Genomic DNA, 14,766 nt, shown 5'->3' on the forward strand with positions numbered 1-14,766 from the left:
AAGCCGTGACTGTTACAGCAGTAATGGGATATCTAACACCTTCTAAAGGGATATCTAACACCTTCTAACCCTCCAGAAATCAGATCTTTTTTTGATCTCGCTGTCCAGCTCTAACCCATGCATGTTAATAGCAGGATAACCTGAGGTCTGGAAAAGCTGCAGACCCAGTACCTGTCCAAAGTGATCCTGCAGTCAGCGTGGTGTTATGGATTTGAGAGATCAAGGGAATAATGTGACACAAATTAAACTTTTCTATTTTGAATCAAGCAACTAGAATAAATGTACTGATTAAGTGCCAGGATTTGAAATTGAGATTTTAGGTCAGGAGCCATCTTCTCTAAAGATGTTTCTTGTTTAATATAAGGAACTAACAGATAGGTCTTCCTCAACCTTTCAAGCACTGTCTGCACAGTGACTGGGAGTGGCTTTCTGCCTCCTCTGCTATATACTTTGTGTAGAGAGCGGGGTGAGAAGTGACCACTCTGAACAGGTATCACAGTTTTGAATCTAGATTCACTTTGCCTAAGTCTCATTCACTGTGTTAAGCTAAGAAACAAAGAAAATAATCTCTCTGATTTACTTATTTTATGTCGGAACTGTCCAGAACAGATTCTACCTATTACATCAAACAAAAGCTTTCTGCTGTCCTTTGCACAGATGATTAAGAATCTTTTTTTCTTGTTTCATGACTAAAATAAAATCGGAAAAAAATAAAAGCAAAGATTGTGCTATGAAAACTGAAATTTATATTCTCTTATTTTCAGTTGCACTTTTAAGTACAAAATAAAACACAACATCCCTAAAATTGTATATGGAGCATATAAATAACCTGCTTTCTGGTACAAACAGTATAAACATCTGATTTGCAGCAAGGAATGACCACTAGGAAAAGGGTCTTAACTGAGCTAAAATAATAATGTTTTCTATTCATTGATTCACAAGTTCTTTACCTCACTGGATAGTCAAAGCTTACACAGAATATTCAATATTTCTTTAATGAATATGGTCTTTGTACACGTATCAGCTGGAACGATACCATGAAATCAGACCCTGGAGAAAGAGAATGACTGAATGCCTGAGTCACTGATTTGAGACACACTGAATATATTGGACACATTAGCTGTATTGGTGACTGAGAATTCCTGGTACACCCTCCGTTTAACATGTCAAGTAGTTGTACCCATACCTTGCCAGGCTAAGCACTGCAGAGAATCCTAGTATGAGGTTATGACATATTAACAGCAACTTAATATTGAACTTGGGAACTTACTCAACATAATAAGTGCCATAAATGGGATCATCAATTTTCTCCCAGCCATATGGAAGCTCTGAAAAACAAAGAGTTATCTCTCTCAGTAAATGCAGTACAGAATGCTAAGATTTCTAGTAAAAAAACTGTGGATCTTTGCTGGGCATTGAGGGAAGTAACCTGATAGTGCAATTAGATACAGTGAGCAAAGCAAATACAGAATGGCAGCCACAAGTACTAGTAACTTGAAAACTGGTATGCAAACACAGATCTCAGTCTGTAGAAGAACAGATTTTAGTTGAACTACTTTATTGTTCCAACAGCTGTGCCAGCCATCAACTGTAGTGCATGTTGTATGACATCACCGCCAGAGGAAGTGAGGGCATTATGTTTTCTCAGATAGGTACATACAAAAAAAGTACTTTGCTTTTTGAGCTTTTTTCTTTGCTAGGAATCCTGGAAAAGTTGGCCTTGAAAGAAAAAAAGGAGTTTGCATTCTGCCATGTAAGTACAGTAAGTATACCTAAATGCCCCTGAGAAGTTTGTACTATTTGTCTTAATGTGATGGCAATTCCATAGCCTCCAAGGACATTCTGTTCCAAAGCTTAGTTATATATCAGGGATACTGGAGCACACAGTAGTACATGGAAGTACAAAGCAAAATAAGATATTATAGCTTCTTCTGGCCTTAAAACTAATTATATTTTGCAGAACCAAAGAAGACATTTAATTGATAATACCTAAAACATTCTGGTGTTAACAACTAAAATGTTAAATATCTTAATTTAATGTTCTTGAAATTCAATCTGTGTTCATGTACAAGCAAACTCTCATATATATATATATACATGTATATCCATAGGTATGTATTTTATTATCACTCACACTGAACACTCAAAAAATTATTATACTGCCAACAGAACTTCTGCTTGTATTTAAAGAGCACCAGACAGATGTGATGTGTCTCAGTTGACATGAACAGAGTAAAAACCTCAGTGCCAGATGTGATGACTTTGATGGAGGATACTCAAAACGACGGGTATTCTCATTATTGAACAGATATTGATTTCTGTGTGGTTAAAGATGATGGAACAATATACAGGGAGTGGTAGAGATTCTATAAGGAAATTTGACTCTGGAATTCCTTATCTCAGATTTTTTTGCCTTTTCAAACTCAGTTGCACTTTTAAATTAACGTTTTGGAGACAGTAAGAGTACTGAACTAGACAGAGCAGAACTGATGTAGCTCATACTGAATACAGTCATTAAAATGGTAACAAAGAAGTACTCCTGGATCATATGAGTATTTTTTTTTCAGTTACAATATGAATATACAATTATTGGTGTGCTGTAAAAAGCAAATAAGAAAGTCTGACTGGCGATAGGGAGATTTAAGAGTTAAAAAACAATATTAAGGAGTTGCTTCACCTCTGCTTGTTTCTTCTCCTTTAAATACATCTGTAATATCTTTTCTTGAGTGAACCTGCTTAGACTGCTGTTCATGTCACATTGTTCCTGCTCAGTCCTTTCCAATACTACAATGAAGGATACAAGCCTCTGCCAAAGATGGGCAGATGAGGAATTCCACAAATTTGCAACAAGAAGCCTAAGGACTTCCTTAATGTAGATACTCAAATTTTCCTTTTATTTTTAGAATATTGTTAGCTTCACAAGCCTGAACTCTGAAATGCTTTTTTCAGGGCTACTTTATTATTGTCACTTCATAGATATAAATGCAGCATAAGGTATTTAAGCAGGTCACAGAACTACAGAAATTTTGAGGCTGGAAGGGACCTCTGTAGATTGTCTAGCCCATCCACTCTGCTCACAGCAGGGTTACCTAGAACAGGTTGCTCATCACTATCTCCAGTTGGCTTTTGACTATCTCCAAGGATGGAAACTCGAAAATCTCTCTGGGCAACTTCTTCACATGTCTGATTACTCACAGAATGAATAAGTTTTTTCTTCTTTTAAGCAGAATTTCCTGTATTTCAGTCTGTACCTCATGTCCTGTCACTGGGAGCCACTGAAAAGACCCTTGTTCCATCTTCCTTGCACTTTCCTTCAGATATTTATTTAGATTGATAAAATCCCCCTGAGCCTTCTCTTCTCCAGGCTAAACAGTCCCAGTTATCTCAGCCTTTCCTTATAATAGAGATGCCCCAGATCTGGGGCTCCTAACATAAGAAAGACATGGACCTGCTTGAGCAGGTCCAGAGGGCCATAAGTATGGTCAGAGGGCTGGGGCACCTCCCCTGTGAGGACAGGCTGAGAGAGTTGGGGTTGTTCAGCCTGGAGAAGGCTCTAGGGGGACCTTATAGCAGCTTTCTAGTACTTAAAGGGGGCTACAGGAAAGATAAGGAGGGAGTGTAGGGATAGGATGAGGGACGAGAGTTTTAAACGGAAAAATTAGATTTAGATTAGATATTAGGAAGAAATTCTTCCCTGTGAGGGTGATGAGGCCCTGGCACAGGTTGCCCAGAGCAGCTGTGGCTGCCCCCTCCCTGGCAGTGTTCAAGGCCAGGTTTGATGGGGCTTTGAGCAACCTGGGCTGGTGGAAGGTGTCCCTGCCCATGGCAGGGGAGTGGAACTAGATGGTCTTTAAGGTCCCTTCTAATCCAAACCATGCTATGAGTCTATGATTAATCATCTTAGTGGCCTTTCACTGGACTCTCTCCATTATGTCAATGTCTCTCTAGTACTGAGGAGCCCAAAACTGGACTCCAGCCATGTCTGACCAGTGCTGAGTAGAGGGGAAGGATCACCTCCCTTGATCTGCTGGCAATTCTCTGCCAATTGCAGCCCAGGACACTGTTGGCCTTTGTTGCAAGGGCACATCACTGGCTCATCATCAAGTCACCAAGCATTAGAAAGCCATGGTGTTTCTCTTTCCAGACCTGCCCCCAACTTCTGTAAAATCTGTAGGAGACTGACCCTACAGTGGTTCCCACAAAGTCCTGCATATCCTGCAACAAGAGTGTGGAATGTAATCCATAAATATTCAGAAAGGAAGCAGCTGATGCACAAATCCTTTACTGCTCCCACAGTGTTTCATTCCCAATGCATGCATGATAAATAAGGCAATAATGTGCTGTGAAGAAATTATGCTTTTACCTAACACTTTGACACAGTATTAGTTTAAATACTACAGGTACTTTTTATTTTCATGTGAACGTGCAAGGTTTTCTTCCCCTAATTAACTTAATGTTGCTTTCATATCTGGTTATCTAAAATTACATTCCCTTACAGAAAGTGAGTCAGGTGCCAGTAAAATCTGTATGTACTTAAAAATACACAGAAACACACACGCACACACATACAGATGTGTACATGGGTCCCTTTCCTGAAGTGTATTAGTAGATGGAATTCTTTCCAACTATGAAATTACAAAAAGAAAGTAAATGTTTTCCCAAATTTAAAAGTAGGTATCTTTCTGTAAATATATACACTTTGAAGTTTATAGATGCAGAGGACATATTTTATTGTACATATTTACAAAAATCTGAAATAATTTGAGTATTTGCTATTAACCTATTCACCTATTTTTTCCTAAAGTAATGATACATAACTGTATTTATGAACTGAAACAACTATTGAGAAGGTAAAACTCTGTAAAAATGTAATGAATTGGATATATTATGGAGAACCCACTTTTAAATGCATGGATTGAACTACTGATTATCTGATTTACTGTTAAAATAGTCATGGGTTCAGAGACAGGAAATAAAAAATTACCTTCCTGTATCGTAACAGCTATAAACTCCATGTAAGGTTATGCTCTAATTTAATTTTTCATTTGAGATGCATCCTGTAAGCTATGTTTGATTAAAATTCTGTGTTGACCAGTAAAATGGAATTGCTAGAGCACAAACCCTAAACTCCCTGCACCCTTTAATGTCAGATAAGGTTAGTGGAGTGAAGTTTACTACAGATCTGTTAGAAGAATCTTCCGCTACATTTGCTTTCAACACTGTGTTTATTCTTCATTACATCAAATAATGGCATCTATTCTATTTTTCACTATTGATTTCAATGAAAGATTACAGGACAGAAATACTTTAGTCCTTCATAAAATAGGAAACTAAGCATTTGCCAGATTAGTGGTGTGGGCATTACAGTTTCTCTTTTTCATTTCACTGTGCCCAGTGATGGTCATTAGGGGTGAGAATGAACAGTAAATATTTATAAAAGAGAATTGTTATAAATCATTTGTGAAGGAGATGACTGTTGGCCACCATGATTTGAACTGAGAAAGGAGCTACAAATTATAGAAAGCTCTGATACTCATTTGGTAGCACAAGCATGTTAGTTTATGTATGATTTCTGCAACCAGCAGTTTCATGGTTACTGTGTTATATATGAAGTCTTAATTTTCGTGAGCTCAACACTTCTATCATCTATGTCTTTCAATTCTATTGACAGGAGGATTTCTCTGTATATAAGGAAAACCCAAAATTCTATCCTTTATTTTCAGTCTCAATATCTAACACTGCATTCGCACAGATCTCCTCGTATCATCCAGCAAAGGGCTTCTTCAGGAACATTTGTAAAATCATCATTTAAAAATCAGTAACTGCAGCATTTGGCAATGCTGATACCATGAGTGGATGGAAAGGTGCTGGGTAATCTGTGTAGTATGTATATATGCTCCAGTTTTCACATTTCGTGTTTTATTCCTTAGCAGAGAAGTGGCATCTAACTAAGACTGCAGCAGTCATCCAAAAAAATAGATCAAAAAGGTACAGCTGGTACTAAGACACTTTGCTCAGTATGCATCTGCATAAGCTTTCAAATGCAGAAGGAGCTGCATTTCTAGAAGTTAAATGCCCAATGGTAACAAAAGCTCTGGTATTTTCAAAGCAAGAAAGAAAGGAAAGAAAGAAGGAAAGAAAGAAACAGAAGATTAATATAAATTCAAGCAGGTCACTTTAATAATCAATGGTAGTGACTTCTCATCACAGCCTGCTTATGCTAATGGTCCAAATGCTCTTAATTCTGCCTTCTGAAAGCTGTTGTGTTTCAGAATGATTTTTGATGGTGCCACTTAACCTTATCTGGGGATGGAGAAAGGAGTGTATTTTGGATCTCAGTGTGCCAAGATGAAAAAGTATATGACCAAATCCAAAGATTAATTTTTCTGAAGTTTATGGAGCACCAGCTGTGTCAAGGTTTCAGAACAACACCAGCATACTGTCACTACCCTACTGACAGGCTGGAAAGAAAGGTGAGAACATATCTGTTGAATTGTCTGCAACAAAAATATTTGTATAGTACAAAAGAATATTTTATGTGAAAGAAAAAAAAATACAATGCCTGCTGTTATTGAAAATGCTGTCAATAAGGATGTGGAAGCTGTGGAAGACAGTATGAATTTGGTTCACCTGCTTTGCCCACACCCATGCACAGGTCAGGAATCCTTTCTAACCTATAGATAAGTCTTTTCAGAAAAATATTGTATCTTTCCACTCAACAGCCTGTGTTTGTTTTATCTCTAGCTTTCTCTCTTCACTTTTCTTTCTCCCAGTTTCAAATTCAGTTTTGCCTTTTCAAGTCAGTTACCTACTACAAAGTGTATCAAAATATCTGGGTTAAAAGTTACAAAATACCATGCAGCTCCACAGTCCAGTGCAGTTGTACACTCTTACAGTTTGTTTAAGAGATATAGCCTTTGCGAATATTTATCTGTAAGTCTAAACCAGTGTTCCTCACTGCGTAGCTTACACAAAAAAACTTTGCCTGCACTACTCTAAGGCACAACACAGTGATTACCAGGGAGTGAACGCTGCTCAGAGCATGCTGGTCTGCGGCTCCCTGAGAGGCAGAGAGCTGGAGATGTCCAGCTGGAGTGCTTGCGCTGCTGCACGTCCACATTGCCCAGCTGATACATGAAGCAGATATAGTAGTTGTGCTGCTGCTCCTGAAAACTTCTGTTACAGGTTGCCATAAGGAAAGAGAGGATAACATTGCTCACTGAAAATCAGAATTTAACCTACTGTCTCAGGAAAAATAACAATGGGAGGATGGACAATCCACCTCCATAGCAAAACCAAATTCTCTCTTCTTAAAGTGGAAGACCTGGAACACTTAGGGAATGTACCAACTCTAAGACAAGCCATGTAAGCTCAATTTTAATTGAACTCATGTTCTCCAACAGCCATTCTCATACAAGCAAATTTCACTAAGTCATGACTGTTCATGTTCTGTGTGTAATCAAAAACCATACATGTGCTATTTACTTTCATGAATAAAATTACATTATGTAAATTATTATTTCTTCTTGCACAATGGAAACAAATGTCTAAGTAACATTCACATTTGATAAATGCATCTTCTTCCTCCTGTGCAGCTTACTGTGTTATATTACATCCTTAATTGTGCAGAACATAGATTACTAAATATTACTATCAATTCAATAATATTTTATCCCAGCATTGTTACCAGGTAAAATATTGCCAACAGTAGGGATAATTTTAACATTAGGTGTACTTGATACCTCTGACAGGCAGAAATGTGTAACATCTAATCAAGATTTGCATTAATATGCTGAAACAGTACCAACTGAACTACTGAATTTTAACTATCAAAAAAGAATTCATAAAGGGTTCATTAGCTGTTAATTTAAATAAATATTAAAAAGTGAAATTAAAAAGAAATTAGGGGAAACAATACCTTATATGTTGAGAGTTTAGATAGGCAGTGCCTGAGACAGTTTCCTTAATAAAGCATGGATAAAGAACTAATTCTCAGCAGTTTAGCGGGCAAATAGCTGAAGCTGGTCAGAGTACTCTCCATGGTCTTTTTCAAGAGAAAGCTTAGAGTTTCTGTTAAAAGATTCCAAAAAAACTACAAAATCTTGTTTTCCATGTATTTAGAAATACCAGATTTAAGGAAAGCAGAAATACTCACTGAAAAATATTTATTATTAAAACTTTAAGGTTTTTTTTTCATCAAATCATGTTATCCATTGTCTTGCTCTCTGTCATTACTTCTGTGTTATTTGTGCTGGGTGCCTGGTTTGTACTGTAGAATGTTTAGGGAGGTCTTGGTGATCTCACAGTTCCCACTAAAGTAACTAGTGTTTTGCTGGGGAAATAGAGACGACTAGGCAACACCGAAAAATCTCATTTTTTAGCTACAAGTTCTTGACCAGGTGACTAGATATGAATGGATTCAGGCTTCCATGGAATAATTAAACAGCTATGTGCTTTAGCTTCTGAGAACAGTTTGGGATAATTTCTGGATTCTGTGTTAATCACATGTTACCTAATTTTTAATATAGTAAAAGGTACATCCAAACAGTCACTGAGACTCTTAAGTTCACAGCTCCTAGCTTTAAGCTAACTAACGTGGGCACTGCTAGGAGCAAAGTCACTTCAGGATGAAGCTTGGTGCAGAATGCAAACCTGCTGGAGAAGCCCTGTGTGTGCCCCAGCCATTACTGACAAGCATGGAGTAGCTGCGACAGTACTGCCAGCTGGTTCAGGGTTCAGACATGAACATAAAAGGGACTGTCACTGTCACACTCATTTAACCAGCAGAAAAGGAGCACCAAGTACATCAACTGAGTGCTGCATTATCAATTTATATTCCCGAAATTCAGCAGATTTGCTGCATGCCACGTACAGCTTCATTGTAGAAGGTTCTGCCTTTGAAACTGATTTTATTAACACAGCTTTTTTTTTTTTATGCTATATTCTTTAGACTTTGAAGAAAACAGACTGAAAAGAAACATCCTTTTTGATCTTTTGGATGTTCAAATCTTTTAGCGCTTGTACCTCATTACTGACTGTATCATTCAGCCTTGTTACAAACCAGTGTTTTCTAGCTAATAACTGCCTGATCTCATGAAGTTAGGCTTTTCTTCTATTTGCTTTTCAGTCTCTTTATTTATTTATATTATTTCCTTTGCTGTTAAATGTTTAACAACATACCCTGTGAATTTATGGAGTTATTGAATTTCCTGTTATTATATAACCTAAACCCTTCAGTTTGGCTAGTGACCTAAAAAGACCCATAAAAGTATGCAGCTACTAACACCTAATACTAGGTACTCTGTTACCAGTATCTCAAATTCAGATATAAGCTTCAGCATAGTTTAGCTAACAAAGAATAAAAGCCTGTTATTCTGTAACAAACCTAAATGACACATTTTATGCTATTTTTCAGTGCCAAACTTTACTAAAGGGGAAACAGAATTACCCACAGCCTTTCCATCCGAATGTCCCTGACCCTGACCATTTTGGTGGCCCTCTGCTGAACTTGCTCCCATGTATCAACCCAGTTTATCACACACTGGGAAAGTCTCAAACCTGGATGCAGTATTACATATGTGGTCTAATGAGTCAGTTCCCAACTGGTACTGTTGCAAGGTTTTCTTCCTGCCTGGGTGCAGGACTTTGCATCTGTCCTTGTTGAATTTTGCAAGGTTTCTGCTGGCTTATTCCTTCAGCCTGGCTAGGTCCCTCAATGGCAGACCTGCCCCTGACCATGTTGACTGGTCCCCCCAGGATCACCTTGAAAATTGACTCTGTTGCCTCCTTCAGACTGTACATAAAGATGTCAAACAGGACAGACTCTGCTATAAACCCCTGCAGTATTCCTCTTGCATAGGCGTTCAGGTAGAGTATGACCCATTAACCACTACCCTCTGTGCCTCACCACCCAAGTAGTTATTTACCTATACAGGTCTCCATCCATCCATCTATGCATGCATGCATGCATGCATCTGTCCATCCATCCATCCATCCATCCATCCATCCATCCATCCAATTTTTAATTCCCTAAATGCAATACACAAATATTGTGGGAGACAGTGCAAAAAATCTTGCAAAAGTCAAAGTAAATGACATCCACTGCTTTTGCTTTATCCACAAATCCAGTCATTTTAGCATAGCAATCAAGTTGGTCAGGCATGATTTGCACTGGGTAAATCCACACTGGCTGTTTCCAGTCACCACCTTCTCCTTTGGGTGTCCAGGGAGATTGTCCAGGCCTGACACCTGCCAGTGTCCTGAACTTCTCCGCCACAGCACCTTGAACTTCACTATAGCCAACTGATTATCACATATTCCACTAGTTCTTGATGTTAGTTCATAGCAGGTCCAGCTGTGTGTCACCCCTCATTGGCTCATCTGGTATCTGGATCAAGACATTATCCTCGAAAACTACCAGAAACCTTGTTGCCTGCTCGTCTTCCGCCTTGCTGCTCATCTAGCAGATGTCAGGGATGTTAATGTCCCCCATGAAAGCCAGAATCTGTGATCAGACTTCTCTGAGTTGTTTAAAGCAGGCTTCCTCACCCTGATCAGGGGTTCTGTAACAACAACCCACCATGGTCTCCCTTACTGGCCTCTCCTCTGATCCTGACCCACAGACTCTCCACCAGTCTGTTCCTCCGCACAGTGGATGACCCCTTTTCATCATCTCCCCTAACCATCTTTTGTGGTCAAACAGGTTATTTTACCTTGTTTCTGACTGATGTTTAAAATAACACTAAACTTCAATTAAAATTTCAATCAACATTAAAAACCATTTGTTTCATGACTTCATTTGCTCACTGGGCCTTGAACGACTCAACTCAATGTTTCAAAATAAAGCACACAGCATAATGCTTTCTGTGTTGTTTTTTTTTTTTTTTTTGTTTTTCTGCCTTGTTATTACACCAAATGGCAATTACTTGATTTTATGTGACGGGCCAGTGAGGCAAATGGATAGATATATTATGAAAAGAGATGGGAAAATGTAGCATCTACAGTGATAATGAAAAAAAAACAACAGCCAAGAACTACTTTGTATGCTTACAATGAACTGATTATCTGTGGGTGGTCCACAAATAATAGGGTATCCTGCCCAGACTGTAAAATTGCAGAGGTACATTACTTATTTGTGATGAGCTACAACTGCCTCAGAGGCATCAGATACTGGTCTTGCATGGAAATCTCAGAGCAGATTAAATAAACTAGTGCTCTGATCAAGTACAAGACATCTTACATTTCTATATTTTATTTCTAACTAGTCAGTGAAGTTGTATGAAATCAGATAGAGGAATCCTCCTCAAGGTTCTTTCTATATGATCTGTTTCCATGACTACCATGCTTTTTAATAATATGTTTTCATGGTTCTGAACAGTAGCTGGATATATGTAATGCAGATATGTTAGTTGTTTAAATAGTATTTGATGAAACAGATAAATCAAAACAATTGATGAGGGAGATTACACTGCATTGTAGAAAACTCAGGTTAACACCACAGCTGTTGAGACAGCAATTCTTGATTTGTACCAGTGAAATAAGATTACGCTCTAGTTTTGTCTCCTCAGTGGCTTCATTGCCTTGTCAAGGGTGAGAACTTTAAAACTCCCATCTTTTATTACTTTTTGCTTTGTTGCCCAATACATAAAAAATGCTTTAGATACATGTAACTGCTTTCTGAAACTTCTTGTCATAACTTATTCATCATTATTCATTCGTTATATTTATGAGGACACTCAAATTGAGTCACTCCATACTTTAAACATTATGTTAAAAAATTCCTTGGCAACTGAATGACAAGCAAATATGTATGAATTCAGAAGCTTATTTTTCTTTATTTGAATTGTAATGCCATCTGCCAAAACTCACTCTCAGTATGGTTTTGTGACAGCATCAGAGAGGAACTTTGCATGAGAAACAGGTGTGTGGTCCTTTGTTAATCTACCAGACACACTTTGTCTGCATTCATAAGGGCACTTTGCAAATGTAGTGTCCAGTTAATACACCGATTTGTGACCAAGTCAAAATAATCAGGTTTCTAAATCACTTTTCCTTCAAGCGTTTTAATTGTGTAGGATAATAACATAACAATTAAGATCTACCCATATTTTATTCATGTTTTAATGTTCGTTAATGTTGGCATGTACCAACAAATTATAGGAAGAAAGAAAAGAAGGAAGGCAAAGTAGTACTTTCATGTTCATAGTCACTTTTTTTTTATGCGTTGCAATGTCATGAAAAGTGACGACACACTTATTTTCTTCATAAGCATGAATAGAGTAGTAACCCCAACATTAGAGAGGGGACTAAGAACATACTGTGTTTGAGGTGTGGGATGAAGATGGAGATGGGGCAGAGAGATGGAAAAAAACAAAGAGAAGGCTGTGGTTCTTCATGTGCCTTGTTTATTATTAAGCATTTCCAAAACCCCTCAGTATTTTTTTTCCCAAAGAAAAGAGCTCCTTACTTCTCCCAAAAAAATCCAAATTCCCTTCAAAGCCAAGCCGCAGTCTATTCCTAGTTCCCCAAATCCAGTATTTTTTTACCAAAAGAATTTGTTCCTCCCCCTGCCTCTTTCTTGAGACTCCTTCCTTACAGCCCCTCCAGTGACGTAGCCCCCTTGAACTGTGTTGGGCAGGAGCACCTCTGTTGCCGTACATAAGCCCAAATCTTTTCCATTCCCAGAAATTCTGAGGAGAATAAGATTATAAAGACAAAAAAAAAAAAAAAAAAGACTGCTGTGGCTACGTCAGAGAAAGCGTATCTACAAGAGTTAATGAAAGAAGAGAGTGTCTGCTCACTTTTTTCATTCATGTGCATCAATAAGCCCATTTGCATAAGTCAGGGGACTTTTGGGCTACTCATTCATATGACTGCCTTTATCATAAGCATCAATCCAGAGAAATGAGGTATCTGACTTTCATGATACTGCTATATATAATTTTGGAATCAGCAACTGATCTACTTGAGTTATTCCAACAGAAAATAACCTTTTCCTCAGTGTATGCCCTTGTACAGGTATTATATTAGTTAATCATTTAAACTGAATCAATTACTTATAATTGCATCTGTACTGAATAGTTGAAGGTAGGTCTCCAAATTGAAGTTGTATCAACTCAGTGGCATAATAAACAAATCTTCAGTTTCAACTCCTCTTTTTCTGTTAGTCTTTTAATTTCTGCTCTTTACTGTTCTCCAGTCTCTTCAGCTCCGTAAAATATCAATGTTACTACAAGTTCTTAAAAAAAAAGAGACCCTCCAAACTGCTTACCTTGCAACTTATCCCAAAAGATGTATGGCTTACCACAAAGTTAGTACAGAATAGATGCTACAGGGACCCTACAGGAACACCAAACAAGACTAAACAGACCTCTCACTGCAGTATCTCATTTCAGTCCAGCTTTACCTGAGTCTGTTTTATACCTTTCTAAGTCCTCTGTACACCAGCTTAGAAGTGATCAGATATAGGCATACAAAGGCATGCCTTTTACAGACTGACCTAGCGATACTTGATTGAAATTTTTTTAGGATTTCTCCTTCTGACCCATGAGAACTATTCAGATTGAGTGCTTAGGCTGGGTGACCTCAACGTCAGCACACCTTATTCAGAAGGCTCAGTAAGAAGAGCAGCAGCATGACTTTACTGACTAGAGCCTCCGTTACTTCAAAAAAATACATGTATGAGGGCCTAGAAGGAAATATAAAAGGTATTGTTCAACAAAAGCTGTCACTAAATTGGTAGAATGGAGTCTGAGGATATCAGATAAATAAATGGCAGAAATTGCAAGCAGGAGAAATAAAGAAATTAGGCTGTGCCAACATGGTTTTTAATATTAATTTTGTTGTCATTGTCTGTAACTACACAGAGTTGTAATATAACCAGGTAAGAGTAAACAAGCACAGAACAGAACAATTGTTAGTGGCTGGTTATATTTCTTTTCATTCATTTGCAGTCTTCATAAAACTTAATAAACTCTACTGGCCATCTGCAGGCAGAACTCAGAGCATGAGAATTTTATTGGGAGTTCTTTACTGGACAGGTGTAGAGACTATAATTATTATCTTAAAGTCAAGCAGAGCTGGAAGGGACTTGATTTTACATCTCTCTCGATAGGCATTCCTGACATTGTATCTGTAATATTTGTTATGTACTGCTGTAAAATGTAATGTTGGGATTATCATCCATAACTTTCAGATGCAGCAGAATGGGCTAAATTAAGTTTGTTTGTAATTTATTTTATATGCACTGTGTGCACTAATCAATAGCTAGTTATGTTTTTCCTTGGTGAACTTTAATTATTTTGTGGAAAATGTTTCATACCTACAGAATATGTATGCTCAATTCCTAAATTTGCCTTTTGTGCTGAGCTGCAGTCAGGATTTGTGGATTTAAACTGGTGCCTATTTTCTTCTTTGATATGTAATTAGGTGCTTGCATTTCACAGGCTTGGTTCACATCTGGTTCACTGGTCTGTTCTCACACAGAAAGATTATTTCTGTATCATGGGAAAAATTAAGCATCCAATCTTGTATTAAAAGTCTTACAAATGCGGAGAATTGAATGCTACATGCATTTTAGGTGCATATTTTTCTCTGCTCCATTGACAAAGTTAGTAGTGCAACTGCCATGTTTGTAAAACAGTTGGCTCTGAGCAGTTGCAACACCTGTGGCAGAGGCAGCCTCTGCCAGCCTTTCAGTACAGAGTGAAATGATAAAAATGTATTAGTTTTCCACTTTGCAGTTGCAATCCTAATTACACAATGCAG

The 14,766-nt window shown here is 37.8% G+C and overlaps 1 protein-coding gene across 12 annotated transcripts in view; it reads right to left on the reverse strand.

Annotated features, from left to right (window-relative positions):
• Window positions 1-14,766, reverse strand: part of MAGI2 (membrane associated guanylate kinase, WW and PDZ domain containing 2) — a 789,209-nt gene that overhangs the window by 177,728 nt on the left and 596,715 nt on the right. For all 12 annotated transcript variants that reach the window (XM_074903407.1, XM_074903401.1, XM_074903395.1 and 9 more), the window contains one exon: window positions 1,271-1,328. In XM_074903407.1, the coding sequence (XP_074759508.1) occupies window positions 1,271-1,328 (58 nt within the window). The remainder of the gene's footprint in view (window positions 1-1,270; window positions 1,329-14,766) is intronic.

This window comes from Athene noctua, chromosome 3 (genome assembly GCF_965140245.1).
Source record: "Athene noctua chromosome 3, bAthNoc1.hap1.1, whole genome shotgun sequence".
NCBI classification, from domain to species: domain Eukaryota; kingdom Metazoa; phylum Chordata; class Aves; order Strigiformes; family Strigidae; genus Athene; species Athene noctua.